The sequence below is a fragment of the Nansenia antarctica genome (genome assembly GCF_963989245.1).
Source record: "Nansenia antarctica genome assembly, chromosome: 1".
In the NCBI taxonomy this organism is placed as follows: Eukaryota; Metazoa; Chordata; class Actinopteri; order Argentiniformes; family Microstomatidae; genus Nansenia; species Nansenia antarctica.
Window position 1 is genome coordinate 102,817,338 of NC_137674.1, and position 17,962 is coordinate 102,835,299.

Sequence of the window (17,962 nt, forward strand, 5' to 3'; positions counted from 1 at the left end):
AGCCTATTGTGTAAATCACCATTATCCCTGTTCTTTTTTGCCTCTGGTTTCTACTCAAGTGTGTTGCAATAAACACACATATTTATCTGATGAACACAACCAGCCTATATATTCACACAAATGATGACATTTGTCATTGTCCATAATGATCTTACAAAGACATTGAAACATGCACAACAATCCCCCACTATAGAGACCCCCATGACCCCTACACAGATGGCTCCATGTTGTTAAGTATGCCAAAAGGCTACATCGTTAACAGAAACATTCATATTCCAGTCAGACAGTGCAAAAATGAAACACATATTAAGATATATTATTGGAACTACTCTCAGAATAGTCTAATCAGTTAACACAGTATCCAGTGACACAGTGAAGAGTTGTTGCTCTTGCATTCTGACTTGCCACATGAACTCACTATATGACTCTCCTCTCCACCCAGTCACCACCCCAGTATATTTCTGAAGTTGATGGGATCATTGTGTTGACTGTTTGTCACACCACACGTTTCCCCCGTGCATTGCCAATCTGCCCCAGTCAGTGGAGCTCTGTGAGGATGACACATGGCTAATGCTGTGGTGTCAGTGGGTAGGTGAGTGACAGGGTTGGCCCTGGATGTGTTGATCGAAAGGCTGGGTTAATACTGATAACACAAGGGGAAGCCCTTTAAACACTGTCTCTAGGTCTGCGCCGGTACAATAACATAGAGGTAATGAGACTGCTACTCACACAAGTCAATCTTATTACTAATCTGTCACAAAGGGACACATCTCCTGATAATGAGTGCGATAGTCTTATCCTAAATGTGTCTAATTACACATTCTTACTGACATTCAGTGTAAAATGTTGGCAAATCTATTCCTGAATTTAGAGGAGTATTGAAAAGGTGACTCAGAGCATTATCATTGCCAGAACAGATACTGTAGCAATTCAAAAATAAGGTCTTTTTGATATTGTTTCACATTATGACCACTTAAATGCTGTAAACATGATACTTAAATAAGACATCCCTATGACAAGTGAGTTGTTCTGGAACTGTCTTTCTTCACTCCCACCTCTCTGCAGGAGGGAAAAGGAATCCCTCTATAAGTGCCCTTTTTAACGCCCACAGTAACAAAAATGTTTGTGTATTGTGTGAACGCCGCCTCCCTCGGGCAGATGGGGGTTTGTCCAGGTCGAATGTCCGTTGGTTAGGCTGCACAGCGTGCCTCCATGGGGAATGGTGCCCTCTCTGCACCCCTCGCCCACGCTCAGCCACGCTGGGCGGGATACAGAGGGGGGACGTTTTGTTTTGTGTATGCCTCAGTGTCACCTCGGGGTCTGTAGACCCCTCTATGCCGATTAATCATATGTCATGTGTTTTTTGTTAATACAGATCTTTGTCTTTTTTTCACTCTAGACTGATCTAGGAAGCTTTGTTGTCTTTTTTTAATCTTCTTTTGAGCCAGAGTAATACATGGCACAGATATCAGGTTTCTAAACTTGAATACGCTGAAATCAGAGAAATATGAATTCAATATGATACACGCATGAATGGGATTATATGCATTATGTCATAGTGTATTTAATCCAGAATCATTCACGTTTTGAAACAAAATGACGTTACTGTCAATGACTCAATAGTTTTCCCCTCACCAAACTCTGTGTGATTAGGAGGTTAATTGTACCTATAAAGCTCTGATTATCTTTGTAGATTTCTAAGCAGCAATACAGTAATGTAGCCTACGAATGGCACAGAGGACTAGTACTACTTCATGAGACATTGTGTGTGTGTGTGTGTGTGTGTGTGTGTGTGTGTGTGTGAGTGTGTGCGCGTGTGAATCTGTGTGTGAATCTGGGCGTGCGTGTGTGTGTGTGTGTGTGTACTTGATGCATAGTAATTTATAGTTGGAGCAAATCCTACCGTCTTTCCCTATTCCCCTCAATATATGTGATTATATTCCATCGACCTCATGCATTGAGAGTTTCCATAGAAGTTGAATACATTGCAATAGCTCAGATTTACCATGTCAGGAAACTGCTTTTCATTGTTTCAAATAACAATATTGTCACAAACATTTCTGCATGTTAAAGAAACAGCAGGAGGACCAATGAAATGACACACAAATTCACAAAACAGCCTTACAATGTCTTACCTGTAGTAGTTAGTGAAGATAGACATAATGTTTTGGCCTTGGGGCCTCCAAGTTGGTGAGAGAAGGCTTGTCCATGTACAGCAGATGGAAGAGGAGAGGTGCTTCCACTGTGGCAGTCCTCACACGTCTGACACAACCAAAGTTACCCGCTAGATTCTATACTCCTCCAGTGGAGTGGCTCATAATGCGCCTTATTCTAAGTGGCCCGGTGGAAAGAGAGAAAAACAATAGGATTGTTCCCACTTCACTTTGCTTCCGCCCTCGCAGTTAAAATTGTTATGATAATGAAGTGGATTTGTCAGACCCAGCAGATTGGAACAGAAGAGCTGTCTTTGATCGGAGGATCCGGAGGTGTTCGGGTCACTCCAGCTGCATGCCTCGGGCGTGGCCTGGGTGACAACTGCTCTTGTGACGACGAAACGCCAGTAGAGGCCCGGGGGGAGGAGGCTGGTCAAGGTAGAAAAAGGAGGACACGCTCATTGTAAACGCATGGAATGGAATGGGGGAGATACCGTTCCTCATTCCATTCAATGTGTTCCAATGAGCCGGTCCTCTGATTTCTACCACCTATCAGCCTTCACTGGAGACGCTTAGCGGAGAGGCTGGAATGACCATCAATCCAGGAACTGTTTTAGATACCTCCATTTAAGATGAATTCATTCAGATTTTTCTCTGTTCTCTTTTTCCCTGTTCATTTTTCCCCATCAGGTACCCTTAGTTTTGCATGGATAAAATACATGTCATTCAGGCCCTGAACACAGCAAAGACCTAGGTTCTAGGCCCTGGACAATCTAGACAATTTGATGGCAGCTACTAGATTGTAATTAAGTGCAATACTGAAACACAACTGTGAACATTTCAAACCTGCAAACTGCGACACTTTAAATGAATGTGCAATAACACTATGTGCAATATGACAACCCTCGGGTACATAAGGTTCAGAGATAGGAAATGTTAGAATAGGTATAGCATAGCATAGAGTACAGCACAGTGTTTTATTTGTATAGTATAGTAAAGTGGATAGTGTACATAGCCTTTATTTATGTAAACCAGCTCTTTTCCCTTCTTGTTTTTAGTTTTTTTCCTAGCACCAGGGGAGCCGCCCCTCCCAAATTTCGTTGTTTGGTACCTGTACTATATCAATGACAATAAAGACCATTCATTCATTCATTCATTCATTCATTCATTCATTCATTCACATGTGGAAGAAAAGTATTTGCTGTTCTTGGACCATCCCAACCAACCAAGCTGTCATGCCTGTCTTGTTGTGTTTGTATCCTATCGCATCGCAGGGCTTTTTCGGTAGGTAAAGCAAATATCTTATCGTTCTGTCTGAAAATACACATACAATGAAGAAACATTTAACCGCATCTAATCCTATTTGATTTGTTTGCTCTTATAATTAGCCGTGGTCAACCGTGGTGTGTGTGTGTGTGTGTGTGTGTGTGTGTGTGTGTGTGTGTGTGTGTGTGCGTGTGTGTGTGTGTGTGCGTGTGTGTGTGTGTGTGTGTGTGTGTGTGTGTGTGTGTGTGTGTGTGTGTAAAGGGGTAGGTCCTAACACAAGGGGTAGGCCCACAGGGGAATAGCCCCCCCCCCCCCCACCACACCAGGCTGAGTGGGTGGCTGCCTCCCTGGAGATGGATGACTTTGCTCTGCAGGGTTGATGGGTAGTGGTCATGTCATACACTTGACAAGACAAGAGAAAGAGGGGGATCTCAATTGGCAGTTTAAGAATTAAAGCAATTCATAATAGAGGTTTTTGGTGGCCCATGACATTTAAAAGTGTGAATCGGGGGGAGGCTGGTGGAGGTAGAAATCTGATTGTGGAATGGAATGAAGAATGTTAGCAATGATGTCTTCATTCTGTTCCATGCATTACAATGAGCCTATCCTCTGATTTTGACCTCCACCTGCCTCCCCTGGTGTCAATATGTACTGGTCATGCCCCTGTAGCATTTTCCCATCTGTTTAGATATGGATATTCCAGACTTTATTTAAAAATATATGTTTTAGGGCATTTCTGCCCTTTCTGCATGTCTATCCCCATTGGGATAGAAACAGTAGAGATGGGGCGCTTAGGTGGCATAGCGGACATACCCTGCATGTCATCCCTTCTCTCTCTCTCACCCATCCTTCCTGTCAAATCTCTACTATCTCTATCACAATAAAAAGAAAAATATGAGTGGGACTGCCCCACTCAGCAAAAAAAGAAAAAGAAACAGTAGGCCTAGAGATTGACAGGAAAGATGGGTGAGAGAGAGTCCCAGTAGGTTATCATCATATTCTCCAGTGGACTTGACTAATATTCCCACCTTAACAGCATCACACATACATTTGTCTCTATTAGCATTAGATTTATGACAAATAAGTTGTCCATCAAGGACATGTAATGTTTTCATAGTGAATGGGAATTATGTTCAGTTGTAGCTGAATGAGCTAGATATCAAAGTGACAAGTAGGGTTTTATTGAGGTGATTCCTGGCACCATAATTGGCATGTCAATCACACAAAGAGATAACAGAAATGGACACTGCAGCGGTTTGTTCAATTTCAAGTCTGCAAGCTGACATCGACGAACTGATGAAAGATACTTTAAAACAACAGCATAGTTTACTCTAGATAATTGGCTGTCTTAAAGGAGGAAAGTCTATCTTTATCAGGTTTTCGTAATGACATTACTCGGTCAATCCGTCTTATGCAATACATCTTGCATGGAGATGCTTTACAATGCAATTTTCCCATAAGATTTCATATTGAATTGCCATAATGATATGAGAATACATTTTTTTCCCATTATTATGAATGCTAATGTGTAGTTCATTATAAAAAATAATCAAAAGGTGCTTCTTTCCATGCAGTGTTTGACTAACTGGATCACCGGTAGACCAAAGATGTGTCTCTTTGATTTGATTTAATGGACCCAAAGAAAGTTGGCTTCATCCTCTTTGGTGGACCTGTACCGTAAATGAACATCAAAAAGTGCGCGTCATCGCCATCAAGTGGTTGGATTATGCTTTAATTTCTTTTCCAATTTAAATATGTGCTCCCGTGATGCATCAGTGAACCATGTGACCACTACTACCAATAAAATCGTCGTTCTTGGTGAATCCCGCTTGGTGATTGGTCGGTACTTCTTGTCTATGCGTTATTTAAAGTTTGAAACAGTAGCTGAAACACCGCCAGCAGTAACAATTGACTCTCGAAGTCGACATTTGTCCACAATATACCGTGATAGCTGAAGTCAAGTACAGGGTAATCATCGAAGACTACGACGAAAATAATCATCAGGTATTTGAGCTTTTTTGGAGCATCTTTCTTGTATGTTTAGTGTTTCTCAACCCTCTCCTCGGGGCGCCCCAGCCGCTCCACATATTTGATCTGTTCCACCACCCGCACAACTGATTCAACTAATCAAGTCCAAATCATAATTGCTTTGGATCAGGTGTGCTGGTGGTGGAACAGATCAAATATGTGGAGCGGCTGGGGCTCCCCGAGGAGAGGGTTGAGAAACACTGACTAGGGGTCATACTAATGTAGCTAGCTAATGAGCTAGTTACGTTAGCTGGCTGGCCCGCCACAGTAACATCTTTAAAGCTGCTCACTCAGAGATAGCTAGTAGTTTTAGCAATTGGCCAGCCAACTTACACTAACTTTAACTCATCTAAAGTGTATTTTTTGTTTTACAGCGGACGTTTTGAGGATGTCTTCGCACAACTCGTTCAATATGAATAAAAAGGATGACAAACAGGGACGAAATATTCAAGTTGTTGTGAGATGCAGGTAATTTAACCATTACGACCAGCTAAGTCGATCCTAAATGAATTGGATGAGTGATTTGCATGAACCATCCCCACTGCTAAAATAATATATATTATGACTACCTGATTACTTGAACACTATGTATCTGACTACTACTTAACTTCCTGTACTGTCTCGTGTCTACGTGTGTGATCTTGCGTTTCATCTCGTTGTAACCTGCGCATCATTTTTGCACTACTTTTCATTACTTTTCATTTTGCTCAAAGCACTTTGAGCTGCAACGTTTGCAGGAAACGTGCTATACAAGGATATTAGTATTACTGTTCTACTGCAATGCGACAGGTCCCGCTGTAGTACGACTACCATCACTATCACCTTATTCTTCTTTTATTACCTACCGTACTTGTTTAATTTAGTATATGATTGTTGATTTTGTATCCTGCTGATTTTGTATCCTGCTGCAATGTCGAAGAACTTAAGCCAAAGAATGTTACTCTTATACATTGGATGTAGGCCTAATAAAAAGTGATTCTAAAGTTAAGGTATGGCTAACTTTGGTGTCTAACCATGCCCATTTAGACCTTTCAACAACTTTGAACGCAAGTCTGGTTGCCATGGAGTCATCGATTGTGAGGAAAAAAGAAAAGAGATCATAGTGCGAACAGGCACTGACAAGGCAGCCCGAAAGACATACACCTTTGACATGGTAAGGGCTCTATTGGATGATGGATTAACCACAAAGATATTTAGGGAAGTCAGCTATTGCTCCACCACTACAGCCATTTTGTGGAACTTGTATGTTTTTAAACCTCCAGGTGTTCGGTCAAGGGGCCAAGCAAATTGATGTGTATCGGAGTGTTGTCTACCCTATTTTGGATGAAGTAATCATGGGATACAACTGCACAGTTTTTGCGTAAGTAGTGCCAGTGACACTAATAGGGAGTGACGTCTGTCTTTTCTTGTGATTCTTCCTCTCTCTGATATTCACCTTCATCTGTTTGTTTTTTCTCCTTTGTGCAGATATGGCCAAACTGGAACAGGAAAGACCTTCACAATGGAAGGAGAGAGATCTCCAAATGAGGAGTTTACATGGGAAGATGTATGATCCAACTCATGAAACGTATCTTGAGAAATGTTATGTTTTTCTTTTTGTTCTGATAATATGTCCTCGGTAGCTCTAACCTGTGACACAAACATGTCTTCTCTCAGGATCCTCTCGCTGGTGTCATCCCCCGAACACTTCATCAGATATTTGAGAAGCTAACTGCCAATGGGACAGAGTTTTCTGTCAAGGTTTCCCTGCTGGAGATCTACAATGAAGAGCTGTTTGATCTGCTGAGTCCCGGGAACGATGTCACTGAACGTCTTCAGCTGTTTGATGACCCACGCAATAAGGTATTGTCCAGACTCTCCAGGAAAAGATGTGCTTGACCCTAAAAGTTAATTTATTTGTTATTTAAGTGTCTTTGGGTGCGTTGTAGCCCACGGTTTATCCAATAATTGAATTCTATAAATGTAGACTCCGCAATATGACCTGCCAACAAAATCATCAATCTTCCAGTGATGACTGTATATTGCTGAGTCTACCTTGAATTGTTGAATGCTATGTTCACTCGGCTTACTTTGAAAGTACCTGTATCAGACGATGGATTTACTAATTTGGTCGGGGGCCAATTGCAGTCTTTGTGCTAGAAGAAGGATTTAAAAAATAAAATAAAGTGTTATTGACACAGGGGAAACAATACAGGGGGGTAGTAGATGTCTCAGGAGGGACAGTTAAGGTGTAGCCTGAAGAGATGGGTCTTCAGAGATGAGTTACATTCAGTGTGACACTCCCCCTGCCCAAATAATAATAATAATATTATTAATAAATAAAATAAGGACTACAGTAATGTAATATGATTTCATTTGTGCATTCTCCAATGAGAATGAATGCTGGACTGAGTGTTCTATTGTCTGTCCATCAGCGTGGGGTCATCGTCAAGGGCCTGGGTGAAATTGTGGTCCACAACAAAAATGAGGTGTACCAGATTCTGGAGCGTGGTGCTGCTAAGCGAAAGACTGCCGCTACTCTGATGAATGCCTATTCCAGGTAAACCATATGATTACAGCTACCCTGCACTCATTCCAATGCCCGGGAGGTACCAATGCCAAAGGCCTAGGTTTGTTTTTATTTGTGTTTTTATTTCTATTCCTTTTTCCCTTTTTTGTTTTTCAGCCGCTCTCACTCCGTCTTCTCTGTCACGATTCACATGAAGGAGATCACCGATGATGGAGAGGAACTTGTCAAAATCGGGAAACTGAATTTGGTATGACTACATGTCTTGATGACTTGGCACACAGTCCTTAGTTATAAGAGTGAGGCCATTGCTCTTTAAGCTCTTGTGGCCTATATAACACTTTCTTAAAATGTTGTTTACCAGGCATTTTCCCTTTGTAATGGTGATTTTTAAACACTAGCTAACCTAATGCCTCCTCTCCTAGGTGGACCTGGCTGGCAGTGAGAACATTGGCCGCTCGGGGGCCGTGGACAAGCGTGCTCGTGAGGCAGGCAACATTAACCAGTCCCTGCTGACTCTGGGCAGGGTGATCACTGCTCTGGTGGAGAAGAGGCCCCATGTGCCCTACAGGGAGTCCAAACTCACCCGCATCCTACAGGACTCCCTGGGAGGCCACACTAAAACCTCCATCATTGCCACCGTGTCCCCAGCCTCCTCTAACCTTGAGGTGTGTGTGTCTGTGTCTGTGTGTGTGTGTTTGTGTGCCAAGCAGGGTGTCTGTGTAAATAGAGTAAAGGTTGTCTACTGATCGGTAATTTGTGGTGTTTTGGAACTGGGGGGGGCCAAAGTCATTTGTAGCTACTTTTTCCTCGTGAAATTAGAAAAGGTTGTGTCCTGTGATATGCAGATCTTTAAAACTTGAATGTTGTATTTCTTCCGTCTTCAGGAAACTTTGAGCACACTGGACTATGCCAACAGGGCCAAGAACATCATGAACAAGCCAGAGGTTAACCAGAAGTTGACCAAGAGAACTCTGATCAAGGTAAATTAAACTGAATCATACAGTGGGGTACAAAAATGTGGGCACCCCTGGTTTAAATGTCTGTTACAATTAATCTCAGAGTGATTGAAAGCAAGCCTGAACACTAAATGCTAAAAGTTAAACATAACACCTTTCTGCAAAATTTAAAGCAAGGTTTCTTTTTATTTTCATTTTTCAAAGTTTGTAAATGATAAAAAAGGAAAAGGGCCCTGTGCAAAAGTTTGGGAACCTTTTTGGATTATTCTTTTACCTTTTGAGAAGATGATTACTAAGGCCCAGACCAAGGTGATTCATTCGTTAGGGCTTCAGTGAGTCAGGTGAATATAATTCCAGGGTTGAACTATATATTCTGAAGTAACTCCATGCCTTCTAAAGTATCCGACTGGTTCCTCTAAACAGTTGTCCAAGGATGTCAGAATCATAGTTCACTTCCACCATCAAGGAGAAGGCTACAAAAAACTAGCAACGTTTCAAACTACCCATTTCCACTGTCAGAAACATAATCAGAAAATGGAAAATAAATGGAACAATTGAAGTCAAAGCAAGATCTGGAAGACCAAGAAAACTTTCAGATAGAATGGCCTGAGATCTGGTGAGAAATGCTCAGAAGAACCCACACATCACTGCAAAAGAGCTGCAAAAAAGAGTAGCAGACACCGGTCTAGTTGTTGAAGAACACCGTGCCAGCTGTTAAGCATGGAGGTGGATCCATTATGCTTTGGGGTTGTGTAGCACCTTTGGGCACAAGCAATATTGTGCGGTTGGAAGGAAGAATGGATCCCACCAAATATTAAAACATTCTGATCAAGGCTAATGTTCGGAGTTCAGTCCAGAAATTTAAGTTGAAGAGAGGTTGGGTATTCCAGCAAGACAATGACCCCAAGCGTACCTCAAAATCAACCATGAAGTACCTCCAGGAAAGACAGATGAAGATTTTAGAATGGCCAGACTCCCCAGACTTGAATAGTATTGAAAATCTGTGGAGAGAACTCAAACATGCAGTGCATACAAGAAGGCCAATGAATATTTCTGAGCTAGAGGATTTCTCCCAGGAAGAATGGGGGGGAAATTCCCAAAACAAGAATTGAAAGACTGGCTACAGGAAGCGTTTGCAAGCTGTTGTAGTTACCTGAGGAGTTAAAAAGTACTAGCTGACAGGGTTCCCAAACTTTTGCACAAGGCCTTTTTCCTTGTTTTATTATTTTGAAACTGTAAAAAATAAAAATCTGTCATTTAGAGGTTAGGTTTGCCTCTTTTCACTTAGATATTAATTGTAAAAGGCATTTTGCTGTTGCTTTTTTTTTTTACACTGCCACTGTAAGAAGGTATATTTTGATATGCAAGAATGAATGAATGGTCTTTATTGTATTGTATAAGAAGTCTCTAATGAACATTTTTTGTATTCAGGAATACACCGAGGAAATTGAGCGTCTGAAGCGGGATTTGGCTGCCACTCGTGAAAAGAATGGAGTATACGTTTCATCTGAGAATTATGAGTACGAGACTACTATCCAACCCATCAGAGAATCTTTTAGCTGATTAGGAAACACTAGGATATAATTTATGTATTGGTATAGTGAATAGTCCACAATCATGTTGTTGGGGGGGGGGTCACAGGAAATGATTGTCAATTCTGGATCGCAAGACAACTGTTTGGTATGCGTGTCATGTTTGATTGTGTTTTCTCTCTGACTTCAGGAGCATGAGTGGCATGATCACTTCCCAGGAGGAGCAGATCACTGAATACACTGACAGAATCGCACTTGTTGAAGAGGAACTGAAGAGGGTAGGCGTCATGTATTGTGTGTCTCGTATTATACTTCAGAGAAGGCTTGTGGGGGTAGAAATGAATCCCAAATATAAGTTGGTAGGTCTTAAATATGAGTTGGCAGGTCTAAAAAATATTGGATTAGGAAATTGCGATAACTTCTCTGTATGTTTAAATGTCCGGTCTGCCACGTAATCAGTATGGTAATTAGTATATCAGTTCGCCACCCCAACAATAGTATGGAAACTGGAACCAATAAACACTAGCTTTGCAGCAACCGATGAGAACTTTTCGGAGAACACCCAGGTAGAAAACAAGGGCTGTGTTCGAAATGGCATACTACATACTCAATGAGTATACACTGCCTACTAAATTCAGAATAAGTATGCCAATACCAGCCGACTGCTCACACTGAACATTCAGTATCCCAGAATGCCTTTCGCACTGGGGATTTTTAACTTCTTTTTTTTTTTCATAATCGCAAGATGGACTCATTGATGGCATTTCTCATTCCCTTCCATGCATTACAATAAGCCCGTCCTCCGATCTCTACCTCCACCAGCTATTGTCGTTGTTTCTCTTATTTTACTTCCAATTTTTGGATGGGTTGGAACATATTGATGGCGCAGGCTGTCTGCAGTGTGGCGTTCACAAGTTTCAAACCACCAAACAAACATGTGTTTCATGAATGCAGCCCACAAAGGGTACAACAGCTAAGAACTGTCCTCGGTCAGACTGGGAATTGACTTGAGCCGCTCACTAGAAGATGACTGGTTTGTTCCACTCTCCCCAGGCCATGGAGATGTTTGAGGACAGCAAGTCTAAGCTGGACCAGTGCACAATGGACCTGGAGGAGAGGAACCAAGAGCTGCACGAGACCCACAAGGACCTGCAGGACACCAAACAGAAACTCTTCGAGGAGGAGCTTGTGGTCTCTGAGCTGGCCACCACTGAGCAGAAACTCTACACCACCGCAGATACGGTCAGAGGAATAGGGATATGCATTTCTGACATTGTCTTTTGCCAGATTTGTTATTTTTATCTTATTTTTAATTTTTTTACCTCTATTTGCAGTTGCTGACTACTGTTGATGCCAGCACAAAGGATGTGTCGGGCCTGCATGCCAAGCTGGATCGGAAGAGGAAAGTGGAGGAGCAGAACTCTGAGATCCAGCACCATTTCACAGACCACATGGAAGTCATGTTCAGCCAGATGCAGAGCTCCTTGGGGGGGCAGCGCACCAAGCACCAGCACATGTTGGACTCCTGCAGAAACTCTGTTGGTGAGTGGCTTGATGCTGTTGAAGAGTTGAGCCCAGTATTTCAAAACTTGTAATCTGGATCAGAATGAGGCCCAGGGTCAGATCAAACTGGCTTTTCTTTTTTTTTGTAGTATGGGGGAACTCGGACAGCTTAATCTGATCCTGGATAGCAAAAAAGAATATTGTATATATTGCAGAGGCTGTGGCTCAGGAGGTAGAGCTGGCGTTTTAATGATCGCAAGGTCGGCGGTTCTATCCCCAGCTGGCCACGTATTGAGGTGGCCGTGGGAAAGACAATGAACCCCAAATTGCTCCCAATGAGAGGCCCGGCGCCTTGCATGGTAGCTTGCCGCCATTGATGTGTGAATGGGTGGATGAGAAAAAAGTGCAGTCCATATATTGTCTTCTGTTCTTCCCTTTCAGAGGGTCTTCTGACTGTCAACGACGAGGCGTTCAAAACGGCGTTCAAAACCGTTGCCACCTCCTTCAGTGGCATCACAGATGTGGTCACTGAGGGCATGACCAAGTGCCAGGCGAAGATCACGGAGCAGGAGACGCTGTGTCTGGAGACCAAAAACATCCTGCAGCAGGTTTTGGTAAGTGGCTTAGAGCATATACTTCTCCACAGCATGGGAGGCTGGTGGATTTACAAATCTGAGGATGGGCTCATGTAATATGAGGAATGGTATAATACACATGTTTGATACCATGCATTACAATGAGCCCATCCTCTGATTTCTACCCCCACCACCAGCCGTCCCTGTTCTCCACAGCCATGCATGTCCATGGTCCTCATATTTTGTCGAACCATCTCAGGTTCTGGTACTGTTGTGTATTGATAAAATGATGCAAAGTTTAGTCGTTACATGATTTTTGGGATGGAATCAACTCGCGCAGTCTAAACAACTCCCAACAAGTATCAACTCTCCCAACAAGCCGGCTGTAGGAACCAATCTGTAATATGATGTTTTCTAGGAGGAGCATAAGCTTGACCTGGAGGACGTCCTGATGGCCCAGGTGTTGCCTGGTGTCCATGCCATCATGGCGATGACCGAAAGCATGAAGAAGACGCTGGAAAGCCACCGTGCTCTGGCAACAGAGGTATGGGGATGAGGGGGGGCTAGAACAACCGCAGGCTTCTTTACAGAATGTTTTAACAGGATGCCGCTCGATGGTAATTATCAAAAACAACTTGTGTTTACCGAAATCAAATATAAAAATGTGCAAAGAAATACAGCTAAAATGCTGAATTAACTGAGGAACATAAAACATTCGCTTAAATACCAACAATGTATTTGGCGACCGAGAGCCTTCTACATTCTTTGGGGAGAACCCTGAATTTGGGGCATACGATCTGTATAATTTGTGTACTTTCCTGCACTGATCCAGTAAATAATGATTCGAATGTATGCAGTGCTCTCCTCAAATGCATCTTTCAGTGTATTCCTTCCAGTATGTTGGCTTCATTAGATCTGTATCTTTCCCCCAGATCGAGGCCATGAAGCAGGACATGAGCTTGTTTTTCACAAGCCATGTACAGGAGCTGGCTGCCCTGAGGGAGACTGCGACTACAGGCTTCACCTCTATGAAGACAGAACACCTAAACCTCAAGGAGCAGATCAGCAGAGCGGACAAAAAGCACGAGACGGTACAGCCTGCGTTCCAACCCTCTTTGAGTCTCAACCCCCCTAGTTTGTTTGAAACCCTGTTCCTCATGTCCTTTCCTCCGCTCACTTCCTGCTCAAAACGCATTGGAGGAGAAGAACTAGGTTTGTGGAGGACGACACGACGAAGAGCTTCGAACAATTGGGTTTGTCACCGAAAAGTTTGATCTGTGTCCCCTCCCTTGGTGTTGCTCCCACAGGCCATGTCCCAGGTGACCCAATGTTTGCAGAACCAGCTCAGCCTCCTGGCCGTTGAGACCCGGGGTGACTTCGCTGGGCTGATGGCTGCCAATGATGCCCTGCAGGCCCCTGTCGACTCCTTGCAGAAGACCCTGCAAACGTTAGTGCAACAAGACTTTCTAATTACTCACCAACTAAGCTTTTTTATTTTTTATATATATTATTATTTACATCTGTAAGGATGAATGAATAAAGTTGATGCTCAATGGAAACCATACATCTGTGGTCAAACATCAAATGAGCAATGACCAAAGGGAAATTACTGTCTTTATAGATGGTGGACAGAAAGAAAAACATAGTACATCTGTTGGCCATGAAATCTCTTGCATGCAAGGGTCTTGGCCTAGCACCAGGAGGTCTAGGACCCTTGTCAATTTCCTTGGGAACCCAGCATGATCATAAATAATGCCCTAGGAAGAATGTTCACCCCAACATCTAAATGAGGCAGAGTCTGGAATAATCGTCTTTTAAATGTTAACTCATTTAGTGCTGAGGGTGAATAAAGTTGCCCAAATTGTCAACTATACATCTTTAGCAGTTAGTGAATTAACACGTAACCCCCCTCCCCCCCTTTCCCTATCCAGGAGATGCAGTGCAGCAGAGGGCCATGCCACCACCCAGCAGGAGCTCCTGGACTCCACCGCCAGTTCCCTGGTGACTAAGGTCCGGCAGACGGCGGAGGAGGCTGACTGCACGGTAGAGGAGTGCGCTGGGGCCTGTGGCCACCTGCAGAAGTCCCTGACCCAGCTGGCTGACAGGGGCCTAGAGTGGTGCTCCACCACCAACAACTTAGCTGAGGCTCAGGCCCAGACTCAGCTCGGCCTGATGACTGACATCACCGCATCCACGCAAACCCTGCAACAGGTAGACTAGTACATGGATACAAGTGATGCCTAGGAGCCCTTTATTGATGAATGATGAATGAATAGTTCTTATTATTTCAAGACATTTGATTTGGTTTTTGCAGATAATTTCAGTGAAATATTACAACTCCTGAGCACGTTTTGTTCATAGTAAGTGTAATCTGTGTTTCTCTCGTGTGTGTGTGTACCTCCAGGGTCTGCAGCAGAGCTGTGAGGAGAACCTCCTGGACCTTAGGGGGCACCTGGAGCAGCGGCGGAGAGAGGTGGAGGCAGGTCTGGGGGCCGTACGGGACCAGACAGCCCTGGACCAAATCACCCTGGAGAACCACCAGTCTCAACTAGCGGCCCACATAGTGGACTGCATGTCCAGGGTCAACTGCTTCCTCACGGAGGAGCTCAGTCAGGACGTCCCAACTGGTAAGCCTTTGGCCAAACGGTACATTACAGAATGTTCCGATTAGAAAAGGGAGTAGAATATCGTTGTCGTCTTCACATACTATTTCCACCAGCCGTGTTCTACCTGAGTGTTTCAACTCACTGAACACGTCCTTGATGTGTTGAGGATTCTTATATGTAGACCATCTTTTTTTCTTTTTTTTAAAATGGTGACCTTTCTGCAATCTGTGAAACTGTAAATATGTGTAATGAAGTGCTTCAGTCTTATGCATATACATGAATGAATGTAACCGATAAGATAATTATCCGGTGTCTGCAATTACTCCTTTCTCCCTATTGGCTCGTTCTGTGTCCACTTGGGAAACCTATCCAATCACTGACCTTGCTTGACTTGCCCTCCAGGCAAAACTCCTCAGAGGAGACCGTACGTCTACCCTCGGGTCCTGTCAAAATCCAAGAGCCGAGTGGAGCTGCTGGACATTCTCCGGCAGGAGCAGGAGCAGGCAGCCACGTCAGAGTGCGACACTGTGGAGGAGAAGGAGACACTGGACCAGGTAGGCGGCACACCAGGGGAGGCTGGCGGAGGTAGAAATCGGAGCATGGGCATTTGTGAAGACTGGTATCACGCATGTTTGATACCATTCCTCATTCTGTTCCATGCATTACAATGAGCCCGTCCTCTGATTTCTGTCTCCTAATGCTACACATGGCATGGGGAACCACTAGAGGGCTGTACTGTGGGCATGGGGGGTTGTCTTGGGCAATTGGGCAGGGGTACATTAGTAATGGTTACTTAGATTGATGCTATTGACAGAATATAACAGAAGATTACTCTGGAGTAAGTTCTATCTTGCATTCTGACAACTGTCCTGTTAGGACTCTCTGGAGGATGAAGCAAGTGGCTCCACTGACAGCAATGTCACAGAGGCGTCTTCTGTCGACGAGGACCTCGTGTGCCTCGAGATTGGAAGAGTGCCTTTCTTTAAAGTGAGTCTACGCTTGTGATTCTTGCTGTTTGGTTCAGAACAGGGGGGGGGCTGGTGGAGTTGTAAATGCATGGAATGCGATCAAACACTTTGTTACAGGCAGTGATCAGACCGTTCACCACGGGAGGCTGATGGAGGTAGAAATCGGAGGAGCCCTCATTGTGATGAATGGAATGAGGAATGGTATCAAACACGCACGCGTTCCTCAGTGCATTACAATGAGCCCGTCCTACGATTTCTGCCTCCTCTGGTGGTACGATCTGATCACTGACGGCACATTATAGGAAAGTTCACCACAGCAACACTGAAGCCTGCAGCTTGATGTGTACTACAACTGGATGTCTGTGTTTTAATGGTCTCTTCTGTTAGACCTGTTACAGAAGAGGCTGGTGGAGGCAGAAAGCAGGACAGGCTCATTCTAATGCTTGGATTGGAATGATTATTAAATGTGTTTATCATTCCTAATTCCACCATGTGTATCAATGAGCCTGTCATTTCTACCACCACTGGTTAATCTCTTGGTAAACCGCTATGGCGTTGTTTGTAACGGTGTGACCTTTTCTTTCAGCAAAAGAAGGCCAGCAAGGCCAGCAAGAAGGAAAACAAGAACGTAAACCAACCCAAAATGGCAGAAAGTGAATCTCTGGGAACACCGAGGTCCAAATTGCCTCTTCGGTCTCAAAATTAATTTTAATAATTAATAATTTTAATTAATTTTAATTTGATATAGAGCTTAAGTGTTTACTTAAATGCTTTTACCTATCCTTTTACGAAACTTCTTTTTATGTGTGTGTACTATACTTGTTCTTATTTGTGTATGTATATAATAATAGCTTCTGTTCTTGTATGATGCTGTCATGAATGAATTAAAAGTTCAGTTACAATTTAAGATTGCTGCCTTGAATTATTTTACTCTCTCTGATGCACCGTGTCTTTTCAAGGCACCAAAGTAACATTGTTAAATGTAGAAGCAGGTCTGGTAGAGCTGTGTCAGGTACTCAGGCCATGAGTGATGGATTAAAAATAATACCAGCAAGTGAGCTGATTGGGCATCAACCCTTTCCTCCTGAGCCAGGTATTTCAGATCTGATCCTGATGGAGTTTTTATTTGGGTATTGTATAGGTGAAATCAGCCAACTTAATCTGATCCAGGAAGGTACAATTCTAAGGCCCAGTTTCTACATTTTTAATATATATATATATATTTTTTGCTATCCACGATCAGATCGAGCTGGCTGGCTGATTTCCTCTATACTATATAAATCTGATCCTGGTACGCAAAATGATCCAGATGAAAAGTCACTGGGCTCAGGAGACCGATTCCTCTGATCATTAATCTGTGCCTGTACACTTGCCATTTCTGCCAAGAGCAAATGCTAAAGTTTTGCTTTTCAGTAACTCCAATAAAGCTTGTCAGAGCTAGTTGCACAACTTTGAAAACTCCTGAGTGGTCTGTTTCGTTGCCTAGTTCAGCTCCCACAACCAGACCATAGCACCAAAATGGCAGTTGCAGTAACAATGGGGCTCTCAGAATGTTGGCCTAAATTGACCATTCACCATGTTAAAATATAGTACTTTTTTGAGATACACAAGGCTAAAAGCATACTGCGTTTGAACGCAAGCCCACTAAAAAACCAGAAGAGTACAGAGACTCAAGGTCAACTGCGCATGCGCATGCTGTTTTTGTATCCGTTTTAAGCGCCCCCGTTGTGCATTAACCAATCAGCGTCTCTACATGGATGGCACGTGACAGAAATCCACGTCTGCGAAAGGACGCACACAGTCTCGGTGGTAGGGGATGGTAGGGCAATACCGCTACCTGATTGGTTGGCGAAGCACTCGAGTGCT

The 17,962-nt window shown here is 43.4% G+C and overlaps 1 protein-coding gene across 1 annotated transcript; it reads left to right on the forward strand.

Annotated features, from left to right (window-relative positions):
• Positions 1 to 5,835: 5,835 nt before the first annotated feature.
• Positions 5,836 to 17,864, forward strand: kif11 (kinesin family member 11; the record flags this gene model as incomplete). The annotated part of the gene is made up of 23 exons (XM_080528669.1): positions 5,836 to 5,915; positions 6,474 to 6,600; positions 6,710 to 6,807; positions 6,915 to 6,993; positions 7,104 to 7,289; positions 7,862 to 7,986; positions 8,113 to 8,203; positions 8,379 to 8,621; positions 8,841 to 8,936; positions 10,344 to 10,432; positions 10,635 to 10,722; positions 11,498 to 11,686; positions 11,779 to 11,986; positions 12,389 to 12,561; positions 12,941 to 13,066; positions 13,455 to 13,613; positions 13,830 to 13,969; positions 14,454 to 14,733; positions 14,927 to 15,149; positions 15,531 to 15,682; positions 16,005 to 16,115; positions 16,683 to 16,724; positions 17,841 to 17,864. The coding sequence occupies 23 exons, from the start codon at positions 5,836 to 5,838 to the stop codon at positions 17,862 to 17,864; spliced, it is 3,129 nt and encodes a 1,042-aa protein (XP_080384795.1).
• Between the last annotated feature and the right edge of the window lie 98 nt (positions 17,865 to 17,962).